The 25766-nt window shown below is 37.7% G+C and overlaps 1 protein-coding gene across 2 annotated transcripts; it reads left to right on the top strand.

The window, feature by feature from the left end:
- Window positions 1–542: 542 nt before the first annotated feature.
- On the top strand, window positions 543–21073 carry abcc12 (ATP-binding cassette, sub-family C (CFTR/MRP), member 12). 2 transcript variants are annotated; one of them, XM_026937619.3, is made up of 31 exons: window positions 543–676; window positions 1502–1570; window positions 1680–1849; window positions 2440–2586; window positions 3353–3500; window positions 3938–4174; window positions 5406–5579; window positions 6289–6436; window positions 6734–6882; window positions 7182–7289; window positions 7669–7914; window positions 8231–8302; window positions 8753–8877; window positions 9962–10034; window positions 10134–10337; window positions 11598–11732; window positions 11819–11897; window positions 12282–12347; window positions 12460–12549; window positions 12692–12795; window positions 13457–13645; window positions 13854–14080; window positions 15442–15579; window positions 15686–15875; window positions 16004–16093; window positions 16350–16539; window positions 16881–17040; window positions 17453–17531; window positions 17632–17745; window positions 19258–19422; window positions 20189–21073. In XM_026937619.3, the coding sequence occupies exons 1-31, from the start codon at window positions 623–625 to the stop codon at window positions 20279–20281; spliced, it is 4233 nt and encodes a 1410-aa protein (XP_026793420.3). In that variant the 5' UTR covers window positions 543–622; the 3' UTR covers window positions 20282–21073. The 2 variants fall into 2 exon arrangements, with proteins under 2 accessions (XP_026793420.3, XP_053085505.1); XM_053229530.1 differs by lacking the exons at window positions 543–676; window positions 1502–1570; window positions 1680–1849; ... (7 more) ...; window positions 7669–7914; window positions 8231–8302 and adding an exon at window positions 9523–9560 and having other exon boundaries at window positions 8784–8877.
- The last annotated feature ends 4693 nt before the right edge of the window (window positions 21074–25766 follow it).

A 25766-nucleotide genomic window follows, 5' to 3' on the forward strand; every position in this document is an offset into this window, starting at 1 on the left:
CACACAAAGGTTGATAAAATCGGATTATTTTATAATTGACTTCTGCTGAAGTAACTTGACATGACTGAAACATACTTTTGCTCCTTGTCTTGTGATTATCTGAAAATTTATGTAGGTAAATCTTGGTCACATCATTGGAGGTGAACCAAAGCCATCATTCTTCCTATCTTTTTCTCTTATCATTATAGAGGGTGTAGTACACCCTCTTTCACCTCAGGTTTCTTTTTGATGAGTGTGAGAATCAGAAGCATTTTGCAATATGTTGTGTGTGTGTGTGTGTGTGTGTGAGAGATAGAGAGAGAGAGAGAGAGAGAAATAGATGAGCAATGGGGAGGAACGGTTTATATTCCATGCACCATGTATGCAAAATATAAATGAACACAAGTCAATAAACCCCTTCAGTTATTGTGACTAAAGGTAAAATCCGTATAAACAGAAGTACAGGACAGCGCGTCTGTGACTCAGCATGTCATGAATCAGCTTCGGTGATGGGAAAAGACAGGAACAGCCTCTGACCAAGACTTCTGCTCTAGTTAACCTTTTCGACTCATAACGTTTCTGACGTAACTTGAAGCAGAGCCCGAGCCAAGAATAACACTGGTGGAGAATAAAAGCATTCAGAATGAATCAGGCTGCAGCGCAAATCACTTCTCCTCCTCGCATGAGACAAACACAGGTAATTTTCTGACTTTACATTTTGAGACTTTGATAATGCATTGATAAGCATTATGGATATAATAATTTTAGAAATATAATAGAAATTAATAATCATAGTTTTGTACTAGTGAAATATTACTGATCCTACAAGAAGTAGGTTATTTTACATGGTTTCATTTTCAGTATTCTTTAAGAAGAGACCATTTATTGATTATTTAATAATTATAGGTATATAATTCTATAATAATTATATAGGCTGTGAAATCAAATCATATTTGAAATGTTATAATAATTTATCAGCAACAATGTTTTAGTAAAACTCCAGTCTTGGTTTTACTTAATTGACACCCAGTCATAATCCGTCTCAAGAATCTAAAATCAAATGTGGATGCATGAACAAAAAATATGCACGTTCATGGATATATCTAGATGTTTTTTTTTTTACTTACTTATTGCATTGTGCTAAGTGTGTCTGTTGAACTCATACAGACTAATACTGGAAGATATTATGAAGCTGCTGACTTCTTTCTAAAGACTTTCGTCCAGTTAAAATTTTTTTTAAAAATGCAAGTTATGCCAAAATGCATATTTTTCATTGAGTAAACAGGCATGTATAGTATAGATACAGCTTGATATACAGTGTACTATATACTTGTTGGTAGAAACTACGTATTGTGAACAACTGTTTTGCTGTAAGAAAAATCGAACCTGTCTTAGACATACTGCATATTAAAGTGTAAAAATGCCAGCAGTTCTAAATAATAAACATTTAAGGATACTGAAATCTCTTAAAATATGCTGCGCATAGTGATCATGTGATTTTTCATTCTGTTTTTTTCTACAGAGCCACATGAAAATGACGGGCTTTTCACATCAACCGAAAGAGAAAGAAAGTGTTGAAGGACTATCTTTCGTGAGTAACGTCTGCTGTGTCTGTCCTTCTTTATAGCTTCCTTTCACTCCTGCACTTTCATTCATAACTTCTAAAACCTTTTTTTTATTCCATTGAATTCTTTCCACAGAGGAAGAGGAGAGACAGTTCTGCTTGGAGGCCCGAGTCGTCTGTCAGCATGATCTCCTTTCCTGAAGGCTCTTTGATTCCAGACTACAGAGAACCAGAGCTTCCGCTCAGCCATAGGAAGAAATACCACGACAGCATGAAGACCCTGATTCCTTTCCGCTTCAGCTCAGGGTAAACATGCTCCATGCCATATCTATCCAGTGATGATGACACGTCATTTAACTTCAATGTTATTGTATGATTATTAAACATACAGTATGATCAGTGGGATATTTTCCCCCATGTGCTTTTTCTGAGACACGTGAAGTCAGCATCTTTTCGAACTGCTGCTCATGCTGCGTCACAGGGCGGCGTAACACACTCTGAAGAAAGTGCTGTTTGCCCTCTTCTGCATACATGAGCTCACAGAAGCCCACATTGGCCAGTGTTGCCGTGATTGACAGGCGAGAGAAGGGACAGTATGCTCCTCCCACCCAGCTAATTTTACTGTCTCAGACTCCTGGCCACGGACGGCCATGTCATCGTCTCATTTCTAACTCACAGTCTCCGGATGATATTCGAACGCTTTTCTGTTGGCCCTTAAGGAATTCTTTTTAAGAATAAACAACGATAGTGAACTTTATTTATATTGCACTTTCCCATCAGATCTTCATGTGCTTTAGGAACAAACAAGAATAAAAATAATTACGAATATATCTAACGTGTAATAAGGTATGTAATGGCTTATATAAGTGTTTGTGTTACTTCTTCCTTTTTTGCAGCTCAAACCCTATGGACGATGCCGGATTCTTCTCCTTTACCTCGTTCTCATGGATGACGCCCATGATGTGGAAGTTGTTCAGGAATCGTCTGGATGCAAGCTCTCTCAGTCTTTCTCCTCATGATGGCATGCACAAAAATGGAGAGAGGTAGGTCATAAAGGCTACAGGTATTATAGGCAGAGGTGTAGGATGAAGCTGTGAGTTTATTAGTTAAAAGGTCATCTTTTTTCATTCTGTAATTATAGAATTTAAAAAAAATTAAAATTTATTGTTTCTGAGTTGAAAATAGAGATGGAGGGAGTGTTACAGGGACAATAATCTCCTTTTTATTAATATAATAAATTTAAAATAAAATAAAATCTAAAATAATAATAAGAAAAATAAAAAAATCGTTTTTTCCACAATAATACTTTAAATATAAAATATGTATTTGTAAATACTTTAAAAAATAACTTTTAAAGTGTTTATTATTATTTTAGCATTATTCTCCTTTTAATAAAAGATTAAAATTGAGTTTAGTTTATAGCTGTTATAAAGTTATAGCAATAACTGGCTTGTTGGATGTTCCACAACATTAAATGTAACTAAAAATGGATATAAAAAGTACATGTTGTTTGATAATAAATAAAAAACTTAACAGCAAATTGCTGCGATGTAAGACGAATAGACCACTTAAGGATATGCATCTAGAGGAAAATAATCAACTTCAGCGTTACCGGTGGCAGTAACTGTGCTTCATCACACCATCCTGTCCTTGATTAGTTTCCTGTACAAGCACACCCTCAGTTGGGTTAACCATTACGTACAGGCTACATTACTTAAGGGATCTGATTATCAGTAAACACATTTTGCATTATTATTTTTTGTAAGATTAAAACTATGCTGGTGTGTGTGTGTGTGTGTGTGTGTGTAGGTTCTTAAGGATGTGGGAGGAAGAGGTGGCGCGTGTGGGCATTGAGAAAGCGTCCCTCGCCTCAGTAGTGATGCGTTTCCAGAAGACTCGCTTTATAGTGTCTTGCATCGTCACTGTTCTGTTCACATTAGCAGTGTTTATTGGACCGGTACGTTCTTTTTCTCTACTTCTACACACCATAAAATCTTATGTTTAACGTGCTCCTAACTTCCTTAATATCCTCTTTAGTTCAAATTCTCCTATTGCTATATTTTTGCTATAAGTGTAGGAATATTGTAAATAATTTTTTTCATGAAATTTTTGAATCACATTCACTGCATGTTAAATGCGTTATGTTTAGGTTAGTTTAATGTTTAAAAGATAACTGATCTTTAGATGTATTTCAGTTGCAGCAATTTCCATTCATGTATCATACACATTGCATACACAAGAGAATCCACAAGCATCCAAGAGGTTTTTTTTATGTGTATTTCCTTAAAAAATAAAGAAAGAAATGACCTGGGCGAGTACCTACATTGTTAAGGTGAATGCTATTTCTTCCTCTCAAGCACTGTTTTCTCTCTGTGTTCTTTATGCATTCTTCAGTCTATTCTGGTGAACGAGATCCTGACGTATGTGGAGCAGCCCGAGGGGTCCACGCTGGTGCATGGCGTGGGCCTGTGTGTGGCGCTGTTCATCTCTGAGTTCAGTAAAGCTTTCTTTGCGTCGCTCTTCTGGGCCATAAACCTGCGGACCTCCATCCGAATGAAAGGAGCCTTCAGTATGCTCGCCTTCCAGAAAATCATCAAACTCCGAACACTCAGCGACGTCACTGTAGGAGAGGTACCTCTGATTGGTCATTCGGTTGATTGCTAGTAGGTTGATTGGTTGATTGTTAGTAGGACTGGGCGATATGACAATATCATATCAATATCATGATAAATTATGCTACAATACATTTTTCTGAGATATGGTGATGTTTTCTTATAAATTCTTTGAAAATAATGACAAATGTACTGAAAGGAGTCGAGGTGATGTTCAAATTTTGTACTTCAAAAATATAAAATGTTAATATATTTAGCAATTTATGACCTAAAGCTTGGAGCTCATGTGCAACTTGGTAGGGCTGCTGAAAACAGGAAGTGAGGCAGTATCTCCACAATATTGCCTTCAAATTTAGTACATCTCCTTGGGAACTAGAGCCAGTGGTCTCGATGGCTTCTGATCTTCTTCCGTCGTTAAGGATTTGGGGCCAAAAATTGCTTGGCCCCATTAATTGCTGCTTGAATCAAACACAAATTAAAATTTTATTGGTTACACACCAATATTTCTATATATTATTCATGAATAAAAGTGTTTCTGAATGATAAAATATTAAAAAAATTATTATAAATATCTTTATGAATAATAATCAAATTTATTTGTATTTTGAATTTTTTTTTAATGCAACACTACTTTTTTTTGCTGGTAGTTTGTAAGTAAACCTATGAGGGTGAGTTAAATGAAAACTTTTTTTTTTTTTTTTTCTTAATTTTGCAGTTAATATATTTTTCTGCAAATAGATGTCAGAAAAGTGTAGCATTTTCATTCAATGCAAGTGTTCCAGCGCTTACCGAGCATCCGGATTCCTCCAGAAAAAAAATTATACGTTATTATAAAAATATGTTACTTACATGCCACTGAATTACACTAAAATATTGGATAAAATAAAATGATAATCTGCTTTGACCTTACTGAGGGTCAAAGAGTATCTTAAAATCGCGGAATTGTCAGAATTGATTGTCAGCATCAATTAAACCCCCTTTTGAAATATAGCCATAGTCGAGTCAAGCAAATTTTTAATGTCATTTCATGATAACACATGGCCTCTGTATTGGGGTTAAAAGATAAATTTATGAAAAACATTTTCATTAACTAAAATAATATATCGAAATTAAACAGCTAAATAAAAACTAGTGACTTAATAACCGAATTGAATTAAAATGAATTAAGATGAATAAAAAGGGCTTAGGGGTACTCTTAATTGAAAAAAATTACATTATTTAGATTTTCTCTCTCTCTCTCTCTCCTGCAGATGGTCAACGTATTAACGAGTGATGGCTATCGAATATTTGAGGCGGGGCTTTTTGGCACGTTTCTACTGTGTATCCCCTTGTTGCTGCTTGTGTGTATTATTTATTCATGCTACATCTTGGGCTACACTGCACTCATAGGAATCATTATTTACCTCATCTTTCTGCCTATCCAGGTGAGTTAGTGAACTTCTGGTGAACTTTTAACACAGCACCCTTTTTTTTCAAATTTCAAATATCCTTACAATGATAGAAATATATATAATATATTATATTATACAGAAATATATTGAAGAGGAGATTATTTTGACTCACGTATACACCAATGAAAAATATTTAGCAGCCTAACAGCACCTGAAAAGGCTGAAATATCAAGTGAATTAAGCCCTATTTAGATAGGATTACATTTACATGGGGTCCTGGGGAAATTTCGAATTTTAAAAATAAGAGCCAGCGTCTCTTCTCTGCTCCAGTGCCTCTTTGACGGATTGGATGCCATTTTGTGAATGGAGCGTGATGGTGTGACCATGTGACGCAAACATCTGGTTGTACATGTTATACACAAAATACAACCTGCTAGAAACTCGCTCCTCCTATGGGACTTTTATTGGTATCCAGATGCGAGCGTTTTATCACTGAGGAAGTGTATAGAAAAGTTATTACAGACGTCCCCATCATAACGTAATCCAATCTGAATAGGGCTTTAGGATACGAACGTCTCTCAGGATTTTCATGAATACTAAATTTCTTTCAGAATGCTCCTATGAACGATTTATGAATACATTTGCTCATATCCAGCTTAATAAATGAGGCCCGCTGGCAGAAAATACAGTCTGTGGTTTGAAAACCACAACTGAGCCTCTGTGTTCTTGTGCTCTTCTTCAGTTCTTCATTGGCTTTTTGATCAGAGTGTTTCGGAAAAAGGCCGTCTCTGTGACAGACAAACGCGTTCGCACCATGAACGAAGTCCTGACCTGCATCAAACTCATTAAGATGTACGCATGGGAGGAGTCTTTTGAAAAGAAAATTACAGGTACACATTTATATTTTCGAGCCAGATTTATGATTGTTGCCTCAATTCATTAAAACCGAAGCTTCGATCCAAACTGTTCGTTGTGCTCCTAGTATAAATGCTGATGTAGAATCAACTGCCGTGCAGTAATATAGTTACTTTAGTGTTTTTTTCCTGGGTATGGCTTATAAACCAAATTATTTATGAACCGACCCTAACATTCAGCTTCACAAATATTATAATTCTTATTTATATTATAAATATTCTAATCTCTCTCTCTCTCTCTCTCTCTCTCTCTCTCTCTCTCTTCCTCTGTAGGTATCAGGAAGGAAGAGAAGTTGCTTTTGGAGAAAGTGGGATATACTCAGAGTATGAACTCCTCCTTTACTGCAATAGTTCCCTCTCTGGCCACGATCGTTACCTTCATCTCTCACACAGCACTCAGGTTACCTCTGCAGCCCTCCACTGTGAGTGTCCACCTTTTATACGGCTTCTGTTGTCACCCTCCTTACGCATGGACAGGATAAAATAGTTCAGTGGCCTACAGTACTCCTCTTTAACCCTGTGGCAGTAAAAACGACAATCATGTGATCCTTTTTCAGTGACATTCATGTGATAAGTTTGAGCCAGTGGTTTATTAGGCTTTCATAACTGCTATAAAAAATAACACGCACACTCAGGGAGGTTGTAAAAATGATGTAACTGTGGAAGAAATCATATGTAAATATTGTTTGTATACACTGTATGTCTCTCTGTGGTTTGGTAGGCATACACCATCATTGCTGTGTTTAACTCTTTGCGGATGACGATGGGTCTACTGCCGTTCTCTGTAAAAGCATTAGCTGAAGCGAAAGTGGCTCTCACACGATTAAAGGTTTGACTTTTATTTTCCTTTCGCTCCTGTTTTTACAAATTTTGATCTTCATTCTTCCCCTCCTACGTGTAAGTTTGTACATTAAATCACTGAAGCACTCCCAGTTTTTCATAGTCTAATTTTCAGACATTTACTTTTGACTTTATTTAACAATCAGAAGATTTATATGAATAGTATACCTGTTTCATAAAAATGAGAAATGTGTACTCTACTTTGTGTAGATTTAAATAGCTTTCCAAATAACTTTTAAAAAAATTGAATTAAAATTTAATTCCAAATAGCATTTCAGAAGGTTTGGATTGCAAACCTGTACATTTCTTGCAAGTTGCTGAGCTTAATTATATAATTATTATACTCATTCCTGTGCTTTCCTTCCCAGAGGATCCTGATGATAAAGAATCCCGACCCCTATCTGATCCAGAACAAAGACATGAGTGCTGCTTTAGTGATGGACGAAGCTTCGTTCTCCTGGCATTCCTCTGCTCCAAACAGCCCTGAGAGCCCAGTGTCTGTGGCCAACGGGGTAAAGAAGAGTACAGTAGAGCCTGTGGAGGTCACTCAGAACGGCACACACACACAAGACACCAAACCAACACTAAAGGACATCACGTTTACTCTTCCCAAGGTGTGTGTCTATGTGTGTGAGTCTCGTTTATGTTTCACAACCCAAAGAAGTGTTTTGTAATGACAATGTTGTATAAAAGCTGTTGTTCACCATGCTGAGTGTTCACCATACAAGTCCCTGTGTAATCTGTTACTATAGAAACAATAACATATTAATATAAACCTTGCAGCTGGAATTATTGTCAGAGTTGCCGTTACAGAAAATTTACAGAAACCTTCTGACCAATCAGAATTGAGCATTCAACATAGGCATGGTATACATTTTTTTATCTAATGACAAGCTGCCATGGTGATTGATAAACATTTTTTCGTTCCAGGGAAGTTTGCTTGGAGTTTGTGGCAATGTTGGAAGTGGAAAATCCTCGCTGATATCAAGCATACTTGAGCAGGTATGGTACTCTTTCACAGGACCATAACTTGGACTTTTGGTTCAGTGACGTAATTAGTCGCATGTTTTTTCAGTGACATTTTTGTTGACGGAAATGGAACGTAATAATAATATGAACAGTGATAATCTCATGACATCACCTGTCTGTATGGTGATGTGGTATTATTCATCACACTATATGTAACTGTTTTCATCACATGTGGTATTATTCATCACACTATATATAATATGTAACTGTTTAGATGGGAATGAGTAATGTAACATTTATGGCACTTGGCAGACATCCTTATTCAGAGCCACTTACATTTATCTTGTTTAAGCAGCTGAGGGTTAAGTGCCTTGTTCAAAGGCCCAGCAGTGGCAGCATGGCAGTGTTGGGATTTAAACTCACGACCTCCCAAGCAGTGATCCAATGGCTTAACCAGTGACCATTTCTTTATTTTGCTCTTAGATGCATCTTCAGAGTGGATCAGTCTCGATAAATGGAACGTTAGCCTACGTTTCCCAACAAGCCTGGATCTTTCATGGAACTGTACAAGATAATATTTTAATGGGAGAACCTTTTGACCAAGACAGGTAACACACAAACCCGAGACACCGTGCCTTACTTCTAACACAAACTGATCTATAAACTACTCTATAACAAACACACCCTGAGCTACATATTACAGAACTGTACGTGGTCAAACACTTATCTAACCAAAAATCGCATATATTTGTTTGCAATTTTGACATTTCAACCTGACCTCATGAGAAATTCGTACGGATTCGGAATAGCAATAGCAATGCAAGAAGCAACACGCTCATTAAAAAGATACTCAGAATGTGAATGAAATATGGATGAGTGTTACAGACATAAATTTATACCACAGTGCTGCTAAATTCTAGAATCTGATTGGCCAGAAGATGTTGATTAATTTTCCGTAATGTCAGCTCTGACAGTAGTGCAGCTGCGAATTACTGTATAGTTATGCACTTATTGTACTACGTTATCATTTCTATAGTAACAGCTCGTTCACATGTAACCTACTGTGCATGTGTACTGTATAATAAATTGATTAACATTTTACGGATTAAGATTGAAATCTTGTAATTGTCGTTTATTTAACATTTATTTATTTACAGTGTCAGCGCTTTGTAACAGGTAGAAAGTTTTCCAAAAACAGAAAACTGCATATTTTCTCAGTAACATGACAAAACGTGTCATTTTTTTTGTCTTAGTAAATGTTGAGGGGACGACTGTTTAGAGCTGCTATAATGTAAGTGATAACTTGTTCCACAATATTAAATGTAACTGTAACTAATCTTAACCTTTATATTTTTTTATCCAACCCAAATTGTGCAAATTTGCAAGTGTGTAAACACATAGGGCATTTCAATATCAGTAAATTATTCAACACAAATCATAGCTTTAGCAGTGTATATTTCCTGTGCTAAATGCTGAGGTCTGGATTGACAGAGCACGAGTAAAGTGTTAAACGTGTTAAATTTGTTCTCATGCTCAGGGTTTGGGTGTTGTGTGTCCTTGAAGTGTATCTGTAATACATGTTATAGCATAATCAAGCACAATTAAGACTTTCTCTTATGAAACTGTCTGGGTTTTAAGGACTTGGTGTATTTTTTATATATGTGTGTCTGTATGTGTGTGTTTGTGTTGTAGGTATAACCGTGTTATCCACGCCTGCAGTCTGAAGCCAGATCTTGCTATTCTCCCGTATGGTGACCAGACAGAGGTTTGTTTTCAGAGCCTAATGCAGTAAAACATATCATAATATTTGTCTCTCTAACTGGTGGCGAATATACATTGATGCATATTTTTGATGTGTGTGTAGATCGGAGAACGCGGTCTGAATTTATCAGGTGGTCAGAAGCAGAGAGTCAGCCTAGCAAGAGCGGTCTACTCCAACCGAGACATCTTCCTATTGGACGACCCTTTGTCGGCGGTCGACGCCCACGTGGGCAAGCACATCTTTGAGGAGTGCATCAAAAAAGAGCTGAAGGGCAAAACCGTGATCCTGGTCACACATCAGCTTCAGGTATTTAGGTCATTTTTGATCTTTGATTTATTCTTCTACTGTTTCATAAATCTAACCTTACTAAACTAAGGGTACAGACTAAATAGAGCCATCATTTATATTCCATCTACAAACATATTTGTGCAATGTGTCCAAGCTGAAACTCGGACGTGTTGAAAGTAGACTCTGTCTGGACGCAATTACTGAAGGATTGCCTGACATGAGCCGCTTATGAGAATTTTATGTTTATGTTGCCACAAATAATTTTTTTTTTAGTCAAACCTGCTAAATGTGGGGTCCTCAGCTGGGTGTAATGAGCTCACGCCATACAGATGCTCATTTGTTTGGCAAAAAAAAAAAAAAAATCACATCAAGTTGTATAAAAAAGGCCATATTTAGCAGGACGGAAAACTCTTTAGTCATATTTTGGAAGACATCCTCTCAAGCAATTTGCCAATGATTTATGTAATAATAAACAAGTAATATTATGTATTAAAGAACAACACGTCATTCGTTTTGTCCGTTCATTGTTAAATTTAATGTTGTGCAGCGACTGCAAAACAAGGTAGATCCTGGTTATCACTTAACATTCGTCTCTTCTTCTTTTTTCTCTCTCTCTCGAAGTTAATAAGACACAAAACGCAGCTTGTTGTGTTACAGAGAAACCACAAAGCACAAAGTCCTCTGTCCTGGTCTTAAAGTTAAAACTTAAAGTTAAAGCTTTACTTTTGATTCTTACAAAGCACTGACACTGGAGACTCCTTCCATAAAATGCTAAATAACATTAGCAATAAGATATTTAAATAACTCAGTTAAATAACTCAGTTAAAAATCTTGTATGGTGGCGCTGCTTGATATATCGCTTTGCTTGTATTTCCTCATTTGTAAGTGGCCTTGGATAAAAGCATCTGCGAAATGAATAAATATAAACGTAAATAACAGGAGCTGGAACTAGTGTCAGAGCTGCTATTGAAAATTAATGACCAATCAGAATTGAGCATTCAACAGCTCTGTGGTATAAAATAATATTAAAAAATAAGTGTCTGATATCAGAGAGGAATACATGCACAATCATTATCAAACCTTTGACACACACTTTAGATGAATCATGCTCACTCAGCGCACAGGTAAACATTAAGCGACCCACATCATCCCTAAAGCCATTTATGAGCCTCTCATTTAATGTGCAACTCACAATAAACAGCCTGTGGGGGTTATCTCTTTTGATGACTTTATTTTACCACCTGTCTTTCCTCTCTCTCTCTCTCTCTCTCTCTGTAGTATTTGGAGTTCTGTGATGAGGTCTTGCTTTTGGAGGATGGGAAGATTAAGGAAGCTGGAACGCACAGAATGCTGATGAACACAAAGGGTCGATATGCATATCTCATCAGCAACTACCAGCTGGAAGAGAGCAATGTAATGGTGCTTTCTTTTGTCGCTTTAGCATATTGATTTCTTCAGATGTACTGAAAAGCGTGATTTTGTATTGTTATTTTTCATAGGAGGTAAAGGACGAAGCCCCAGTGAGCCCCTCTGATTCCAGCGAGCACAGCAACCAAGGCAGCGGAAATGTAAACCCAGGTCAGAGGTCATACAGCGCAGGATACACTGGGTTGATCTGACTCTTAGAAGGCGTATTTTGAGAATTATAAATAATCAGGTTTTAGCCTGATTTACATGCGCTTAAGTAATCAGATAATGGCAAAATTCCGGGTCAGCATGAGTGTATTTGTAAATACATGATCACATGTCTACAACCTGCCAATGAACCCAGTGAAGAAGAAGCCTGTGTAAAAAAAAATTCATTTGGGAGGTTTTATGGCTACAAATTGCACAAATTTCAATCATCCAAAGAAGCGTTTTCTCTGATAACTGAAATTACATAACGAGCAAATTATTTGCGTTATAAAGTAACAGAATGTGGTAATCATTTTTTACGTTTGTGTTTGTCAATGTCCTGTCCAGCCTTCGACATGTCTGATGAGAGAATTAAACCAGATGACACAACATCCCAGACTCAGGAAATAAAAGGTGCTGTAAATCTCTTGCCCATGTCAAGTATACTATCAAATATCTACACAAGCATGCTTTAACTCCACAGATCTGCTCTTTTAAATGGTTTCAATGTGTTTCTGAACCTTAGAGGGTAAAGACCAGCTCGTCACCAAGGAGGTGTCTCAGGAAGGATCAGTTACTTTGAGAACTTACCACCAGTACTGCCGTGCTGCTGGAGGTAACAAACAAACAAACACACACACACACACACACTCAATCACTCACTCACTCACCAACTCAATCATTCATACACTCACTCTGTCTTGCTCATTTCTCATTTTTCCACTCTATTTTGTCTCTTTGTCTCTCACACTCTTTAGGTTACATTCTGTTGTTTTTTGTCATGATATTCTTCATCCTGCTGGTGGGAATGACTGCCTTCAGCAACTGGTGGCTCAGTTACTGGCTAAGTCAAGGCTCTGGGGTAAAAAAACACACACACACACACACACACACACACACACACACATACACACACACACACACACACAGTGATGATTATACTGCATTAACGGAAATAAAGAATGAAGACATTACTTTACACCATGCATATTTGTACACTTGGCCCTTTTGTTTCCTGAACAGTTGTGCGCTCTTACATTGCTAATTCACGCAAAAGAGAGCTGACAGTTTTGACTGCTGATATCTCTTAACATGAGAACCACAAAAAGTAACACAAAGTGTGAAAATGTGAACACAGTGAAAGTTAGGAAAGAAATTTCCCTTTCTATCAATTAATTTAAAATTCCCACAGCGGGAATTCGCAAATTATAGCAATGTTAATATTCTGTCTCCCGGTATGGAGATGACGTATGGAGATGATGAGTAAACTGGTATGGAGTTTAGATGGACATTATAAACTTTAGATAATCAGTAAAATGTAAAATTTAGTGTGAAATCATTCTTGTTTATTCAATTAATGCAGATGTGATTATTATATGTAGCTACTTGGATTATACAGTATAGCTATTTTTTACCTGGATGGCAGCTGAATTTTTGAAAATTGTTTTTAGAAAAGGAGTAATATATGCACAAGAATGTGGGGGTATTTTGATGATGTGTGAAACTCTCTCTTTTTCTCACAGGTCTCAAATGCATCAGATCCCACCTCTGACACCGGTGACATCTCCCAAAATCCTGATCTGGGCTTCTATCAGATGATATATGGCTTGTCTGTGGTGGCCATGGTGGTGCTGAGTGCCCTGAAGGGTTACAGTTTCACTAAAGTGACGCTGCACGCCTCCTCTAAACTCCACGACACCATGTTCAAGAGGGTGAGACTTCCTGACACACGCCATCAGCATAGGCATTAGACCTGGAAGTCAATGCTGTGATTATCATTGTGCATTTTAACTCTTTGTGCCATTAGAAGTTAATACAGCTTGATGATTTGAAAGAAACATGTTACACAAAACTGGAGCATGTATAGTATAGTATAGTATAGTATAGTATAGTGATTAATGTTGTAACTTTGCCCATTAGATCCTGGCCAGTCCCATGAGCTTCTTTGACACGACTCCTACCGGCCGTATGGTGAATCGCTTCAGCAAGGATCAGGACGAGATCGACACCGTCCTGCCGTTCAACATGGAGAACTTCCTGCAGTTCTGCCTCATCGTCATCACCACTATCTTGACCATCTGCATCGTCTTTCCCTTCCTCCTTATCGCCGTGGTTGCACTTGGAGCCATCTTTGCTGTCATCCTCTAGTAAGATTTAACATTCATCCCTCAGTCACCTGCAGTGCAGACGCTTACGAGTAGCACTTGCTTTGGCAGTGTAGGCAATGTAAGAGACCACTGTTAAGATGTAATCATATCAAAGATATGATACAAAAAGGAAAACAGTTCTATTTGGGATTGTAATATGTTTGTAAATGTCATGTGGGTCACTGAACCATAGTGTTGTTTCAAACAGAGATGGAATAGACAATGTTAGAAAATAAAATTAGATGCTGATGTGGTAAGTTGGTTAGTTTGGTGAACACTGCCATCTGCTGATCAGTGTGAAAATGGCAGTCTGAGATTTTGTGATTTAAAAAAAAAAAAAAAAAAGTTCAGCTCTGCTATTTTAAGTAAAATAAAAGTACAGTTAACTACAAAGCTTTTCTATCCCATAAACCTATGGTTTCTGTGCCAAAAAGAAAAATGTACCTCTATTTTACGATTTTTCAAATGAACTGAGGTACAAAATCTATAAAAATGTCGCTCAAGCTCCAGACCTGGTTTAAAGAATGCAAAGAGATATAAAGGCAGTTTGTTTATACCACAATTCTGATTGGTCAGAAGGAATTGATTAATTTCCCAGAACAGCAGCTCTGACAGTAGTGCAGCTGCAATTCACAGGATTATATTAATACGTTCATTCTAATACATAATAGTTTCTATAGTAACAGCTCATTCGCAGGGACTTGAATGGCTGACGCACCACATAAACTAAACCTACTAGTAAATGGGTTAAAATGTGATCTTATTTAACAAAGATAAAAGTATAATCCTTGAAGTTTTCTTTAAGAAGACGTTTATTTAACATTTATGGAAGAAGTCTCCAGAGTCAGTAAGTTTTCTGCAATGGCACAGTCTTCATCAGTCTTCATGATAGAGTAAGGGATGAGGGAACAACTGTTTTTAGCTGCTATAATGTAAGTAAGAACACTAATTAACTTGTTCTGTGGACGTTCCACAACACTAAATGTAACAATAAATGGATAAAATGTGTGACATATTGTTCTTTAAATGTAAAAATGTAATTGCTGACAAATTGTTGGGGTTTAAGAGGAATACAAAAAGCTCAGGAAGTACGGTTATTGGAAAATAATAAGCTTCCTGGTGGCAACATGAAGTCACATTGATTATTTTCCTATAAGAACACAACACAGAGTGTTTTATTCCATACTCATTTTCTTGAATTTGTCCTAAGGGGATGCAAACTTATAAATATATATGTATATATATATTTATATAGAAAAGTAAATAAGTAAGTGGGGTTGTGGTAGAGTATTAACATCAGGAAGTGTTGTGGTGTGGTGTTGTGGTTCTATGCTAACTCTATGTTGCGTTGTGTGGTTTAGCATCTTCCAGAGGAGCATTCGAGAGATGAAGCGGATGGAGAATGTGAGTCGCTCTCCCTGCATCTCTCTCACTACCTCCGTCATCCAGGGCCTCAGCACCATCCACGCCTACGACAAAAGAGCACAGTACATACAACAGTATGACCAAACAATCAAACTACATATTTTATTAACAGTATGAAGTATTGACTCGTACTGATCTCATATCCTCTGTGTGTGTGTGATGTGACTGTTTCCTTGACAGGTTTAAAATGATAAGCGATTATAACTCCAATCACTTCCTGTTGTTTAACTGCGGAACACGTTGGCTGTCCTTCTGGCTGGACTTCCTGTCTGCCTCTGTTACTCTGCTGGTGGGGCTGTTTGTAGTGCTCAGCTCCAATGAGGCCATCAATCCTGCACTCAAGGGTCTGGCCCTATCGTATACCATACAGGTAACACACATACACACACAAACACACAAACACAATGGTGATATTAGCTCAGTGTTAGAGTTAAGCATTGCAGTAGTGTGTAGGAAAGTGTTTACTTGTGTTGCTTATTGTGTTTTTATTCCCTGCAGTTGACAGGCATACTACAGTACGTCGTGAGGCTCTCTACGGAAGTGGAGGCGAAGTTTACCTCAGTGGAGCGACTGCAGGAGTACATCACTGTGAGACGTTCTACATTTTAACAGAATACTAGTCAGACTATCGGTTTTAACATTTTAAATAATATTTTACATGGCTTGTCATGATATATAAATAAGGTTTAACCTCCAGTGTATAGCTATATTCACTGATTTGAACATTCACTCTTTTTTTTTTAACATTTTGACTCTATAAGGCACATCAGTTCAGTTGGAGTTGCAGACTGTTGCTCAATGTTATTTTTACTGAGTCACTGCTAAAATATGATCGGTTTCACAGGGCTGTGTGTCTGAAGCACCGCGCAAAGTGAAAGGCATCAACATCCCATCAGGCTGGCCGCAGGAGGGTGCTATCACCTTTAAAAACTACAGCATGAAGTACAGAGAGAGCACACCGATAGTGCTGGATCAGCTCGACTTCACAATCAAACCACAAGAGAAACTCGGCATAGTGGGGCGTACCGGCTCAGGTGAGATGCGAGTCACAATATTTACTCAGTAATATGCTTTAAGAGGAAAAACTGAATAATGTGCTGGCAGTTTTCTCTCAATTTCATCATAGTTATGAACAATATGAAAAATATTTATGGAAAAAATCCACATAAAACCCTTTAACATGATCCTCTTGAAGGCAGTGTAAGTAAGACATATAAAATAAGCTGCTTGTAATTGTTCCTATCATTTTCATTGTTCCATTTGGTAACTAGATCATTTCGACCCAAACAAATCATAATAATGTTATGGATGCATTATAACTGGTAAGAAAGACAGGATACAGGTTTTTAAAGGATTTAATCTTGTAATGTGGCAGGTAAATCGTCACTGGGTGTGGCTCTGTTTCGCTTGGTGGAGCCAGCAGAGGGCACTATTCTGATCGACAACATGGACGTCTGCACTTTGGGCCTGCAGGATCTTCGCAGTCAGCTGTCCATCATCCCACAGGACCCGGTCCTCTTCATCGGCACTGTCAGGTAACCGCTCAACTCTTATCTCTGACCTTCGAAGTGCCTTTTTGGACTAGAAGTGCACACCTGCGGTGACACGATGCGACAAAATGGCCGCCAATTGTTCATTTTTAATTACAGTTGCATTTGTGTTGCAAAAAGTGACAGGAGTTTAATTTTATGCAAATGAGAAGAGAAGCAACATGGTGACTACTGATGGGAATGAAGAGGGGAGTCAGGACGCCTAGTTTTTGGTTTCTGTCAGATATTGCTTCTGGGCTGACATAGATCGTTATTAAATATTGCTTCAAGTATGTCTTGATATAAAATTAAACTAGTCAGATTAGATCAGTGTATGATAACACAGGCTAATGAATAAATATCACAGAGTTCTTGTATTTATACTAAAAAGCCTAAATGTGTGTTGAATTTTATGCAGGTATAACCTTGACCCATTTAATAAGCACACCGATGAGGAGCTCTGGATGGCTCTGGAGAAAACATACATGAAAAATGCAGTAAGTACAGATTTAAAACTTCAGGCCTGCCATTAGCAGTAACTTGATGTGTTACGGGGAAGCAACGAACCAATCAAACGTCTCTCTGCGTCTTCGGTAGATTTCTAATTTGCCACAGAAGCTGGACTCGCCAGTTGTGGAGAACGGCGAGAATTTTTCTGTAGGAGAGAGGCAGCTTGTTTGCATGGCCAGAGCACTGCTTCGCAATTCGAAAGTAAGAAACACACACACACACACACACACATACACACACACACCCCTAAAAACACACACGGATTAAATTTCTCCATTACCCCATTGGATTTCTGTCATATTATATTCCTTTGTATATAAATCATTTTTGTATCATTAAAAAAAAATCATGTTGTGTTTATTTTATTTGATTTTTTGTTTCGTTTTGGACATAATTTGTGAAAATTACATCATTGTGCTTTCACATGGATTTGGCTGCACAGCAGTTATACAGGATCAGCTTAAGCTCTACAAATGAATCTCCACATCGTAGGGCAGCAGCTGGTCTGGTAGTTTCTGGTAGTTTCTAAGCTTTTTATTGCTTCAAAACATATTCAGCGCGTAAACAACATGTAAAAGCATTATCAGATATTTATACCTGGTTGTTTAATGCCATGGCTCTCAAAACATGAGAGAGAGTCTGGAGACTCCAGGAGTCTCTGATTTTTTCAATTTAGTTAAAATTGTGGAAATCACAACCAAAAAGTATTTTTATAAATTCTTTTATAGTTATTAGCCCAGTTGATGGGTCACCTGAATTTGACAGGTTTAATCCAAATGTTAATAACTCAAAAACAAGACTATAAAGTATAAATGTCAGTCTTGAATCTAATTGTTGTTATACCACAGAGTGGTCCAATTCTCAAATCTGATTGGCCAGAAGGTGTGCTTTATTTTTGTGTTGGTGTTTAACAAAGTAAAATATATAATCGTTGATGCTGTGACTTTTTTTGTTAGGAGACATGTTACTTAACATTTCTCGGGAGTCTGTGCTTTATAACAGTTACGGTGCTTTGCAAAGTTTCTCAGCACGAGAAAGTGTTCAGGACAGAGGAGTTCATGCTTTCCGGTTTCTTGGTAAAATAACAAACTGAAGTTTTGAGAGAGAGAGAATGAGAGAGAGAGAGAGAGAGAGAGAGAGAGAGTAAGAGCAGGAACTTGTATCTTAGACTCTCCACAACACTAAATCTAACTATAAACCACTAAAATGTGCCGTTTATTAATAAATTAAACATTGAAATCTTTGGCAAATCGCTGCGGCATAACCAGAATAACACACTCACACACACACACACACCTATAATACACTTATTTTCGTGTAACCTCACGGTCTGTTGTGTGTTGTTCTTTACTTTATACTATGACTCCAGTAAATAGGCAAAATATTCATGTACACACTGAAATAGATTATATTTAGGTTTATGTTCTTAAAATAAATCAGACAGAAATTTTCCATGGATTTTTTTTTTTACAATTAAAGTGGTCCCCATCTGCAAAAAGTTTGATGTGTTCTATGTTTTGTGATTTTAAAAACATGCATTTTCAGTGTAGGCAAATATGTGTGTAGGGTCAGCCAAATCTGCATAACATTTAACCACCGACTTTGTGTTATTCCTAAATTCCAGCTGTTTTGTGAAAAACACTCATACACTTGGATAGTCAGAGTGCTGATGTGTGTGTGTGTGTGTGTGTGTGTGTGTGTGTGTGTGTACAGATCATTCTGCTGGACGAGGCGACGGCGTCTATAGACTCAGAGACAGACAGTCTGATCCAGCACACCATCAGAGACGTCTTCCAGCACTGCACCATGCTCACAATAGCGCACCGCATCAACACCGTGCTCGAGTGTGACCGCATCCTCGTCATGGACAAGGGCAAGGTGACAGCACACACACACACACACACACACACACACACACACACTGAAACATGTAGTACACAACTGCACACAAAATGTACAATAATCTCTCACTGTCTCTTTTCTGTTTCTCTCTTTCTGTCTTTTTTGTCTCTGTCTATCTCTCTCTTTTCAGTGCTTGTCTATCTCTTTTCTCTGTCTCTCCCCCTCTCTCTCTTTTCTCTGTAATTCTGTCAGTCTCTTTTTGCTGTCTCTCTGTTTTTTTTTCTGTCTCACTCTCTCTTTTCTGTCTCTCTTTTGTCTGCAATTCTGTCTCTCTGTCTCTTTTTTCACTGTCTCTCAGTTCAGTTTAGTTCAGCAGTGCTTTATATTTCTCTCTCACTCTCTGCCTCTTTTTTCTGTCTCTCTCTTTTCTGTCTCTCTTTTGACTGTCTCCCTCTCTTTTATGTCATTCTGTCTCTCTTTATCTTTCTTTTTTCTCTCTCTGTTTCTTTTTATCCATCTGTCTTTTCTCTCTCTCTACTCTGTTTCTCTCTTTTCAGTTCATTTGAATTCAGTTCAATGCAGCAGGCTTTTTCAGTAAAATACTTCTAAAGCATCACAGAAAAGAGAAGAACTGTTATTAAACACATTTAGTTAAATCACTGTCCATTTACTTAAATTTAGTGTCCATACAGAGAGAGTAACATTAATAAATATGTTTTTTCCTTTCTCTGTCTTTCTATCTCTTTTTTCTTTCTTTCTCTCGACTCCCATCTCATCTTTTGTCTCTGTCTCTCTGTCTCAGGTTGTTGAATTTGATCGGCCGCAGGATCTCATGCAAAAACCAGACTCTGCCTTTGCGTCACTCTTAGCAGCAGCCCACAGCGTCACGTCCTGAAACACACACACACACACACACACACACACACTGATCTGCACAGATTTCCTGTGGTCTGCTCATCATTAACTGGGTCAGGAGTCAGCTTTATACACTCTGTTTATACATAAACACTCAGCAGATGAGAATGAGACAATAACAGTTTAATATGTTTAAAGCCATGTGTAAAGGTATGAGAAGATCATGTGGGTTTCAGGACCGTTCGGTGCCGTGAGGAGGACAGTGTACGAGTGTACCCACCATTATGTATTCATTAATATGAAATCTCAGACATAAACATGGCTACATCTCCTCTTCTTCTTTTTAGTTCTTATATATAAATATGTATATATTTTTATAGAAATGTGTTGGTCATGCATCACACATGTACGTCTTACTTGAGTCACTCAATCAAACCACAGCTATTGTTTGCTGGTCACCTGATCACTCACCTCTCCTGAGAGCACATTCAAAAGCACATTTTTTGATTTGCACATTATTTATTTTGCATCATTTTGTATGAAAAGACAAGCTTTTCTCAAGATTTCCAGCTCACAAGTGTTTCTGAATCAGAATTACTCCTGATATGAGTAATGCTGATATGCTTTAGCTCGTCCTTCAGTTCTCATAGGACTAAAACTGTATATTCAAAATATTAATTGATTTATATATATATATATATATGTATTTCTGTATATGTACAGTGATTGTACTCTGAACTAATGGTGAACGTTGATAATTGTCACATATTTTTGTATAGTTTTGTACTGTCTAATAAACGTAATGTATTTCAATAAAATACAAATGTTCTCTCGTGTTTACACTACGTGCATTTCTTGACGTGACCACTAGGTAGCGTCGGCCCCCCGCGTTATCTGAGCAGGTTGAACCCAGGTTGCATCAGTGAAGGCGCTCCCTGATGAAACGAGGTGAAATTTCAGCAGGCCCGAAGAGTCCAGACTGCTCAGGGAGTGAGAGCTTTACTTTAACTTCATAAACAGCAGTGATGAAAGATGCTGATCGATCTACTGCCAGACAAATCGGCTTTGCGTTTACATTTACGTTTACGGCATTTAGCTTTACACACTCTCATCCAGAGTGACTTACAGAAGTGCCCAGAAGTCTCCGTTGAAAACATATCCCCATAGATAAGAATTGATCCAAATACATCTTTTTTTGTTGTTGAATTTGTGGGCGTGTAAGATGTGGACTGATTGTCACCTGACTTCCCTGTTCATAAATGATCCTGTCAGGTCGCTGTTTTTATTATGGTCTTAGTCACCGTTATGGACAAAGTGTGCCCTGATCAGTGTATACACACAGACATGCACACACCCCAAGGGTGTCATTGACATCTATTGATACATCAAGTCAAACACTCTGCCCCAGTGCCCTTTTGCCTCAATTACAGTGCCATCAAAACATGTTCCATTCACCACTGATAACTGTAATGTACATTAATTACTCTGAATATAGAAGAGCTGTTTGCTGACCTAAATAAATGTTACTACATTTTAATATTTTACATTTTACTCCACCAGGGTGCGTGGTTGTCTTAATATAGGCTCAAAACTCAGAGCGATTATCTTGGGAACATTTTTGCTGCTTACGACTGTCAGTACTTAAGCAATAAAAGCATTTAATTCTTTTTCACTTACTTCATTTTCAGTACACTGAGAGTTGTATAATGCTAGGAGCTGTGATAGATATTATTGGGTCTCAGTCCAAAACCGCTAAAGCAGAGCAAGCCAAAACTAACCAGCGATCCAATTCACAAACCCCTGTTGGGCTAAAGCTAATTATGATTTTATAAATCCTTCTCTCCTGCTCTCGCTAGTTTGAAAAGAACAATAAATCATAGCACAATGTGTACGCTATTCTTAGCCTTGCGTTACAGTTGGCCTATGCTTCCTTCTTTCCTAACTCCACTGGAGGCTGAAATGTGGGCGTCTCTGCAGTGAGGAAAAATGAGTTTTGATCAGGCCAAGCTTCTAATGGAAGACGTTGGAGACAGTAAACAGACGAGGCCGTGGTCACCAACAATCAGCCTCCAGCTTGGTAAAAACTGAGCTGAGGAACATCAGACCAAAATATAAGATCACCTATAACATACGATAGAAGAAGTCCAGTCCAAGCCTTATGAGCAGTGGAAGATCACACCAAATTTTAAGAGCCGAAGATCAATTGGAGCTTTAATAGAAGAGAAAGATCACTTTGAATTCTAAAAGACAATGAAGATCATAAGAGCTATAAGAGCAAAGGAATGCCAGCCTAGATTTCAACAGCAGAGGAAGATAAATTCAATCGCTAAGAACAGAAGATCCCAAAACTTTAAGAAGAGAGGATCCCAAGACTTTAAGAACAGAAGATCCCAAAACTTTAAGAACTGAAGAATATCCCAAAACTTTAGGAAGAAGGCTCAAAACCTTCAGAACTTGAAGAACAGAACATCCCAAATAGAAGATCCCAGAACTTTAGGAACAGAAAAGGATCCCAAAACATCCCGGGCGATGATGTTTACCCCGAGCTTTAAAAGTAGAGAAAGATCACTCAAAACTTTAAGATTATACAATTAGCCCAAAACATATCTTCATATAGAGCAGATGATGTTCACCTCAAACTTTTAAAGAAATATTGTCCAAATGTTTAAGAGCAAAAACAAGCTCACGCAAGACTTTACATAGAAAGGAAGACCCAAGTCCAAGCTTTATGGAAAAAGAAAGATCAGTCAGAGCTTTAAGACCTCTGGAAGATCAGTCTAAGCTTTGACAGAAGAGGAAGATCAACCAAAACTTTAGGAGCTGAAGATCAACAAACTTTAATAGAAATCTAAGTGCAGAAGATCACATGAAACTCTCCCAAAGATCTCCCAAAAAAAAGAGCAGACGATTAGTCCAAGCTTTAAGAGCAAACATCAACTCTACATGCAGAAGACGAGCATCTTAAGCCTTTACTGTGGAAGAGATCTCTCAAGCTTTAAGAACGGAGGAAGTCTTCAATCACTCCAAGCTTAAAATGTCACTCTCCTAGCAAGAGTCTGTGCAGAGAGCAGAAGCAGGAGAAGCACACTGGATTCCCCTCAGTCACGCTATTAAGAGCTGGACGTGAACAAAGCCAAACTCGCTCACTGTATGAGAGCTGGCCTGGTGAGTTATTTCATATTTCTTAGTGACGGCACAAAATTAAATTCAAAACAGAACGTAGTGCAAGACTTTCTAAAAAGTGCTGAACAGCTCAAAAATGATCCAGGAAACATTATACAGTTTTACAACTCAAGCGCTGGTCTTCGAGTTCCTCACACTCGTCACTCACACCAGGCCTCTACACAGGAGCAAAGTTTTACTTTCTGGTAGCCAGGAAAAGATGTTAAATTGAGGGGTCATGTTGTACAGCTGAAGGATTGTTAAAGTGTGGTGTAAAGTTTTGGATCAGAGCGGCTCTATTTCACACCTCCTAACCTCCAGAAGTGGTGAGAATCACCTGCATACAATTATAAGCTGAAACCGTCAGCTAATTCACAAAGTGCCCTGTGAAGCAGGATTTGCAATATATGCTGTCATACAGTCGTCTTTTCCTTTTTTCTTTTTGCCTTGTACGTGCCAGACAACGTGTACACCTCGTGGAGCTGTCAGGGTAGCAACTAGTGACTACAGACGAAGCTACAGGTATCCTGTTATCCAAAGCAGGTGATAGATTCTTCTCCTCTGTTCGGTCGCGGTGAGTATATTTTTAATCACTTTTTCTAGTGAAACACTACATAACTCTTTGGCTCCTGGTATCTTCAAGTTTCCTTTCTCTCGCTAGCATTGCTAGCCTTATTAGCTTCACTCTCCATGCTATTCATTAGTTATAGCTACGAACTCTTTCTGTGTTATTGCTTTAGCTTTAGTAAGCTGCACTCATCTCTTATTCATCCTGCTGGGTCAAGTTCTCCCTCGTGTGTTTCACCAGTGGGCCTGTGAATATGTACCGCTAGTGCGGCACCGTGGTTCTTCCTCTATATTTCACCGCCAAGCCAGCTAATTTACCTGGATTCCACTAACTCGTGATACTGGGGCGGAGTCACGATTCCTCCCATTCGTACCTGAGTGCAAGCTGTAAGACTCCCACTCGTGCAGCTAGTGTTTGAATCCCTGAAAGACATGGCAGACATGGCTCGGCTGAATCGATGATTAATTAGATGTATACTCTGCTTAAATACTAATGATAGAAGATAATAATGTTAGCTTTAGAATTATTGGCACCCTTCAAGAGAAGGTATACAATTATTGTTTAAAATAAACGTTATACACAATAATTAAAAATTTCCACTCAGTAAGAGAGACTGAATAAATTTCCTGTAACAGAAAAGCTCATTCTCATAAGCAGTTTTTTTTTAATCATAGTATTTTCTCTCAAGAACGTTTGTGGTTAAAATTATTGGCACTCCCTATAGAAATTAAAATAGATACAAAAAATGTCATCCTATTTGCATTTAGTATGCAAGAAATTATGAAGCTGTTGTGATGTGTAATAATAATAATAATAATAATAGTAATAATAATAATAATAACATAAAATACATCTATACAAATCTATAAAATGAAGTTTACAGACATTGTACAAATAGCAAATTTGCATATAAATATTGAAAATATCGAGATAAATATTGTAGACAGATTCTAATAAAATGCTGAAATAAACAAACAAACAAACAAATAAATAATGTGTTCTCGTCTCACACTTAAACAGCTTTGTTAATATCTAAGTAGATGTGTAGATGTGTTACAGGAATATACAATACCTACAGTAATATCATTATAACAGAATGGAAATCAACAATAATATGAAAGTAATCAAACACTAACTTAACATTAATAATCACTTTGTGTGTTATAACGCTTTTATGTGCAGTATAAAGAACCCATTTCTCCTGCTAGAGAACAAAAGTAAATCTCAAGCTGTCTAGGTACAGTTGGATTTTTCCAGGAAGCTAGTGGAGTTCCTTCTCAGAAATAAGACAGCTAAGCTCTGAACACACACTCCAAAGGGTCGTGTTAATGCAATAAGAACGTATAGAGACATGAGACATGTCAGATGTAAAAGAGGGAGGATGGATGCGGACGATCTGCTCAGTTTCACGACTTCTGCTTCATGAAACTGAATGTACATCTCCTTAAAAAAACTGAAATGTTTACACACACACACACACACACATACAGCCAACGTGTTTCAGTCTGATTGCCAGGTTGTCATCGTCTGTTTCGGGTTTTTTGCCTCACTGCCTTTTCACTTACACAGAGATCTCTTTTTATTGATATTTTCTAGCATATTCGGGTCATAATCATTGCCTTTGAGTGATTTTATTTTTTCATCCTACTCTCCAGTGTGTAAGGGATATTTCAGTTGGAAATATAAAACTAGAGATGGCACCGATCCGATACCCAGGATCAGATATCGGAGAAAAACAAGAACTAATTCAATCCGATCCTGTAACAAATCGAAAAGATTGAAATTGGATTTGGAA

This window comes from Pangasianodon hypophthalmus, chromosome 25 (genome assembly GCF_027358585.1).
Source record: "Pangasianodon hypophthalmus isolate fPanHyp1 chromosome 25, fPanHyp1.pri, whole genome shotgun sequence".
Classification (NCBI taxonomy): Eukaryota; Metazoa; Chordata; class Actinopteri; order Siluriformes; family Pangasiidae; genus Pangasianodon; species Pangasianodon hypophthalmus.

Bases quoted from the DNA above. Each gene is read 5' to 3' on its own strand.
- abcc12 (XM_026937619.3), top strand. From the start codon at position 623: ATGAATCAGGCTGCAGCGCAAATCACTTCTCCTCCTCGCATGAGACAA. The intron at 3,501-3,937 runs GTACGTTCTTTT...TGCATTCTTCAG, and splicing joins TAGCAGTGTTTATTGGACCG to TCTATTCTGGTGAACGAGAT. The intron at 12,550-12,691 runs GTAACAAACAAA...CACACTCTTTAG, and splicing joins GTACTGCCGTGCTGCTGGAG to GTTACATTCTGTTGTTTTTT.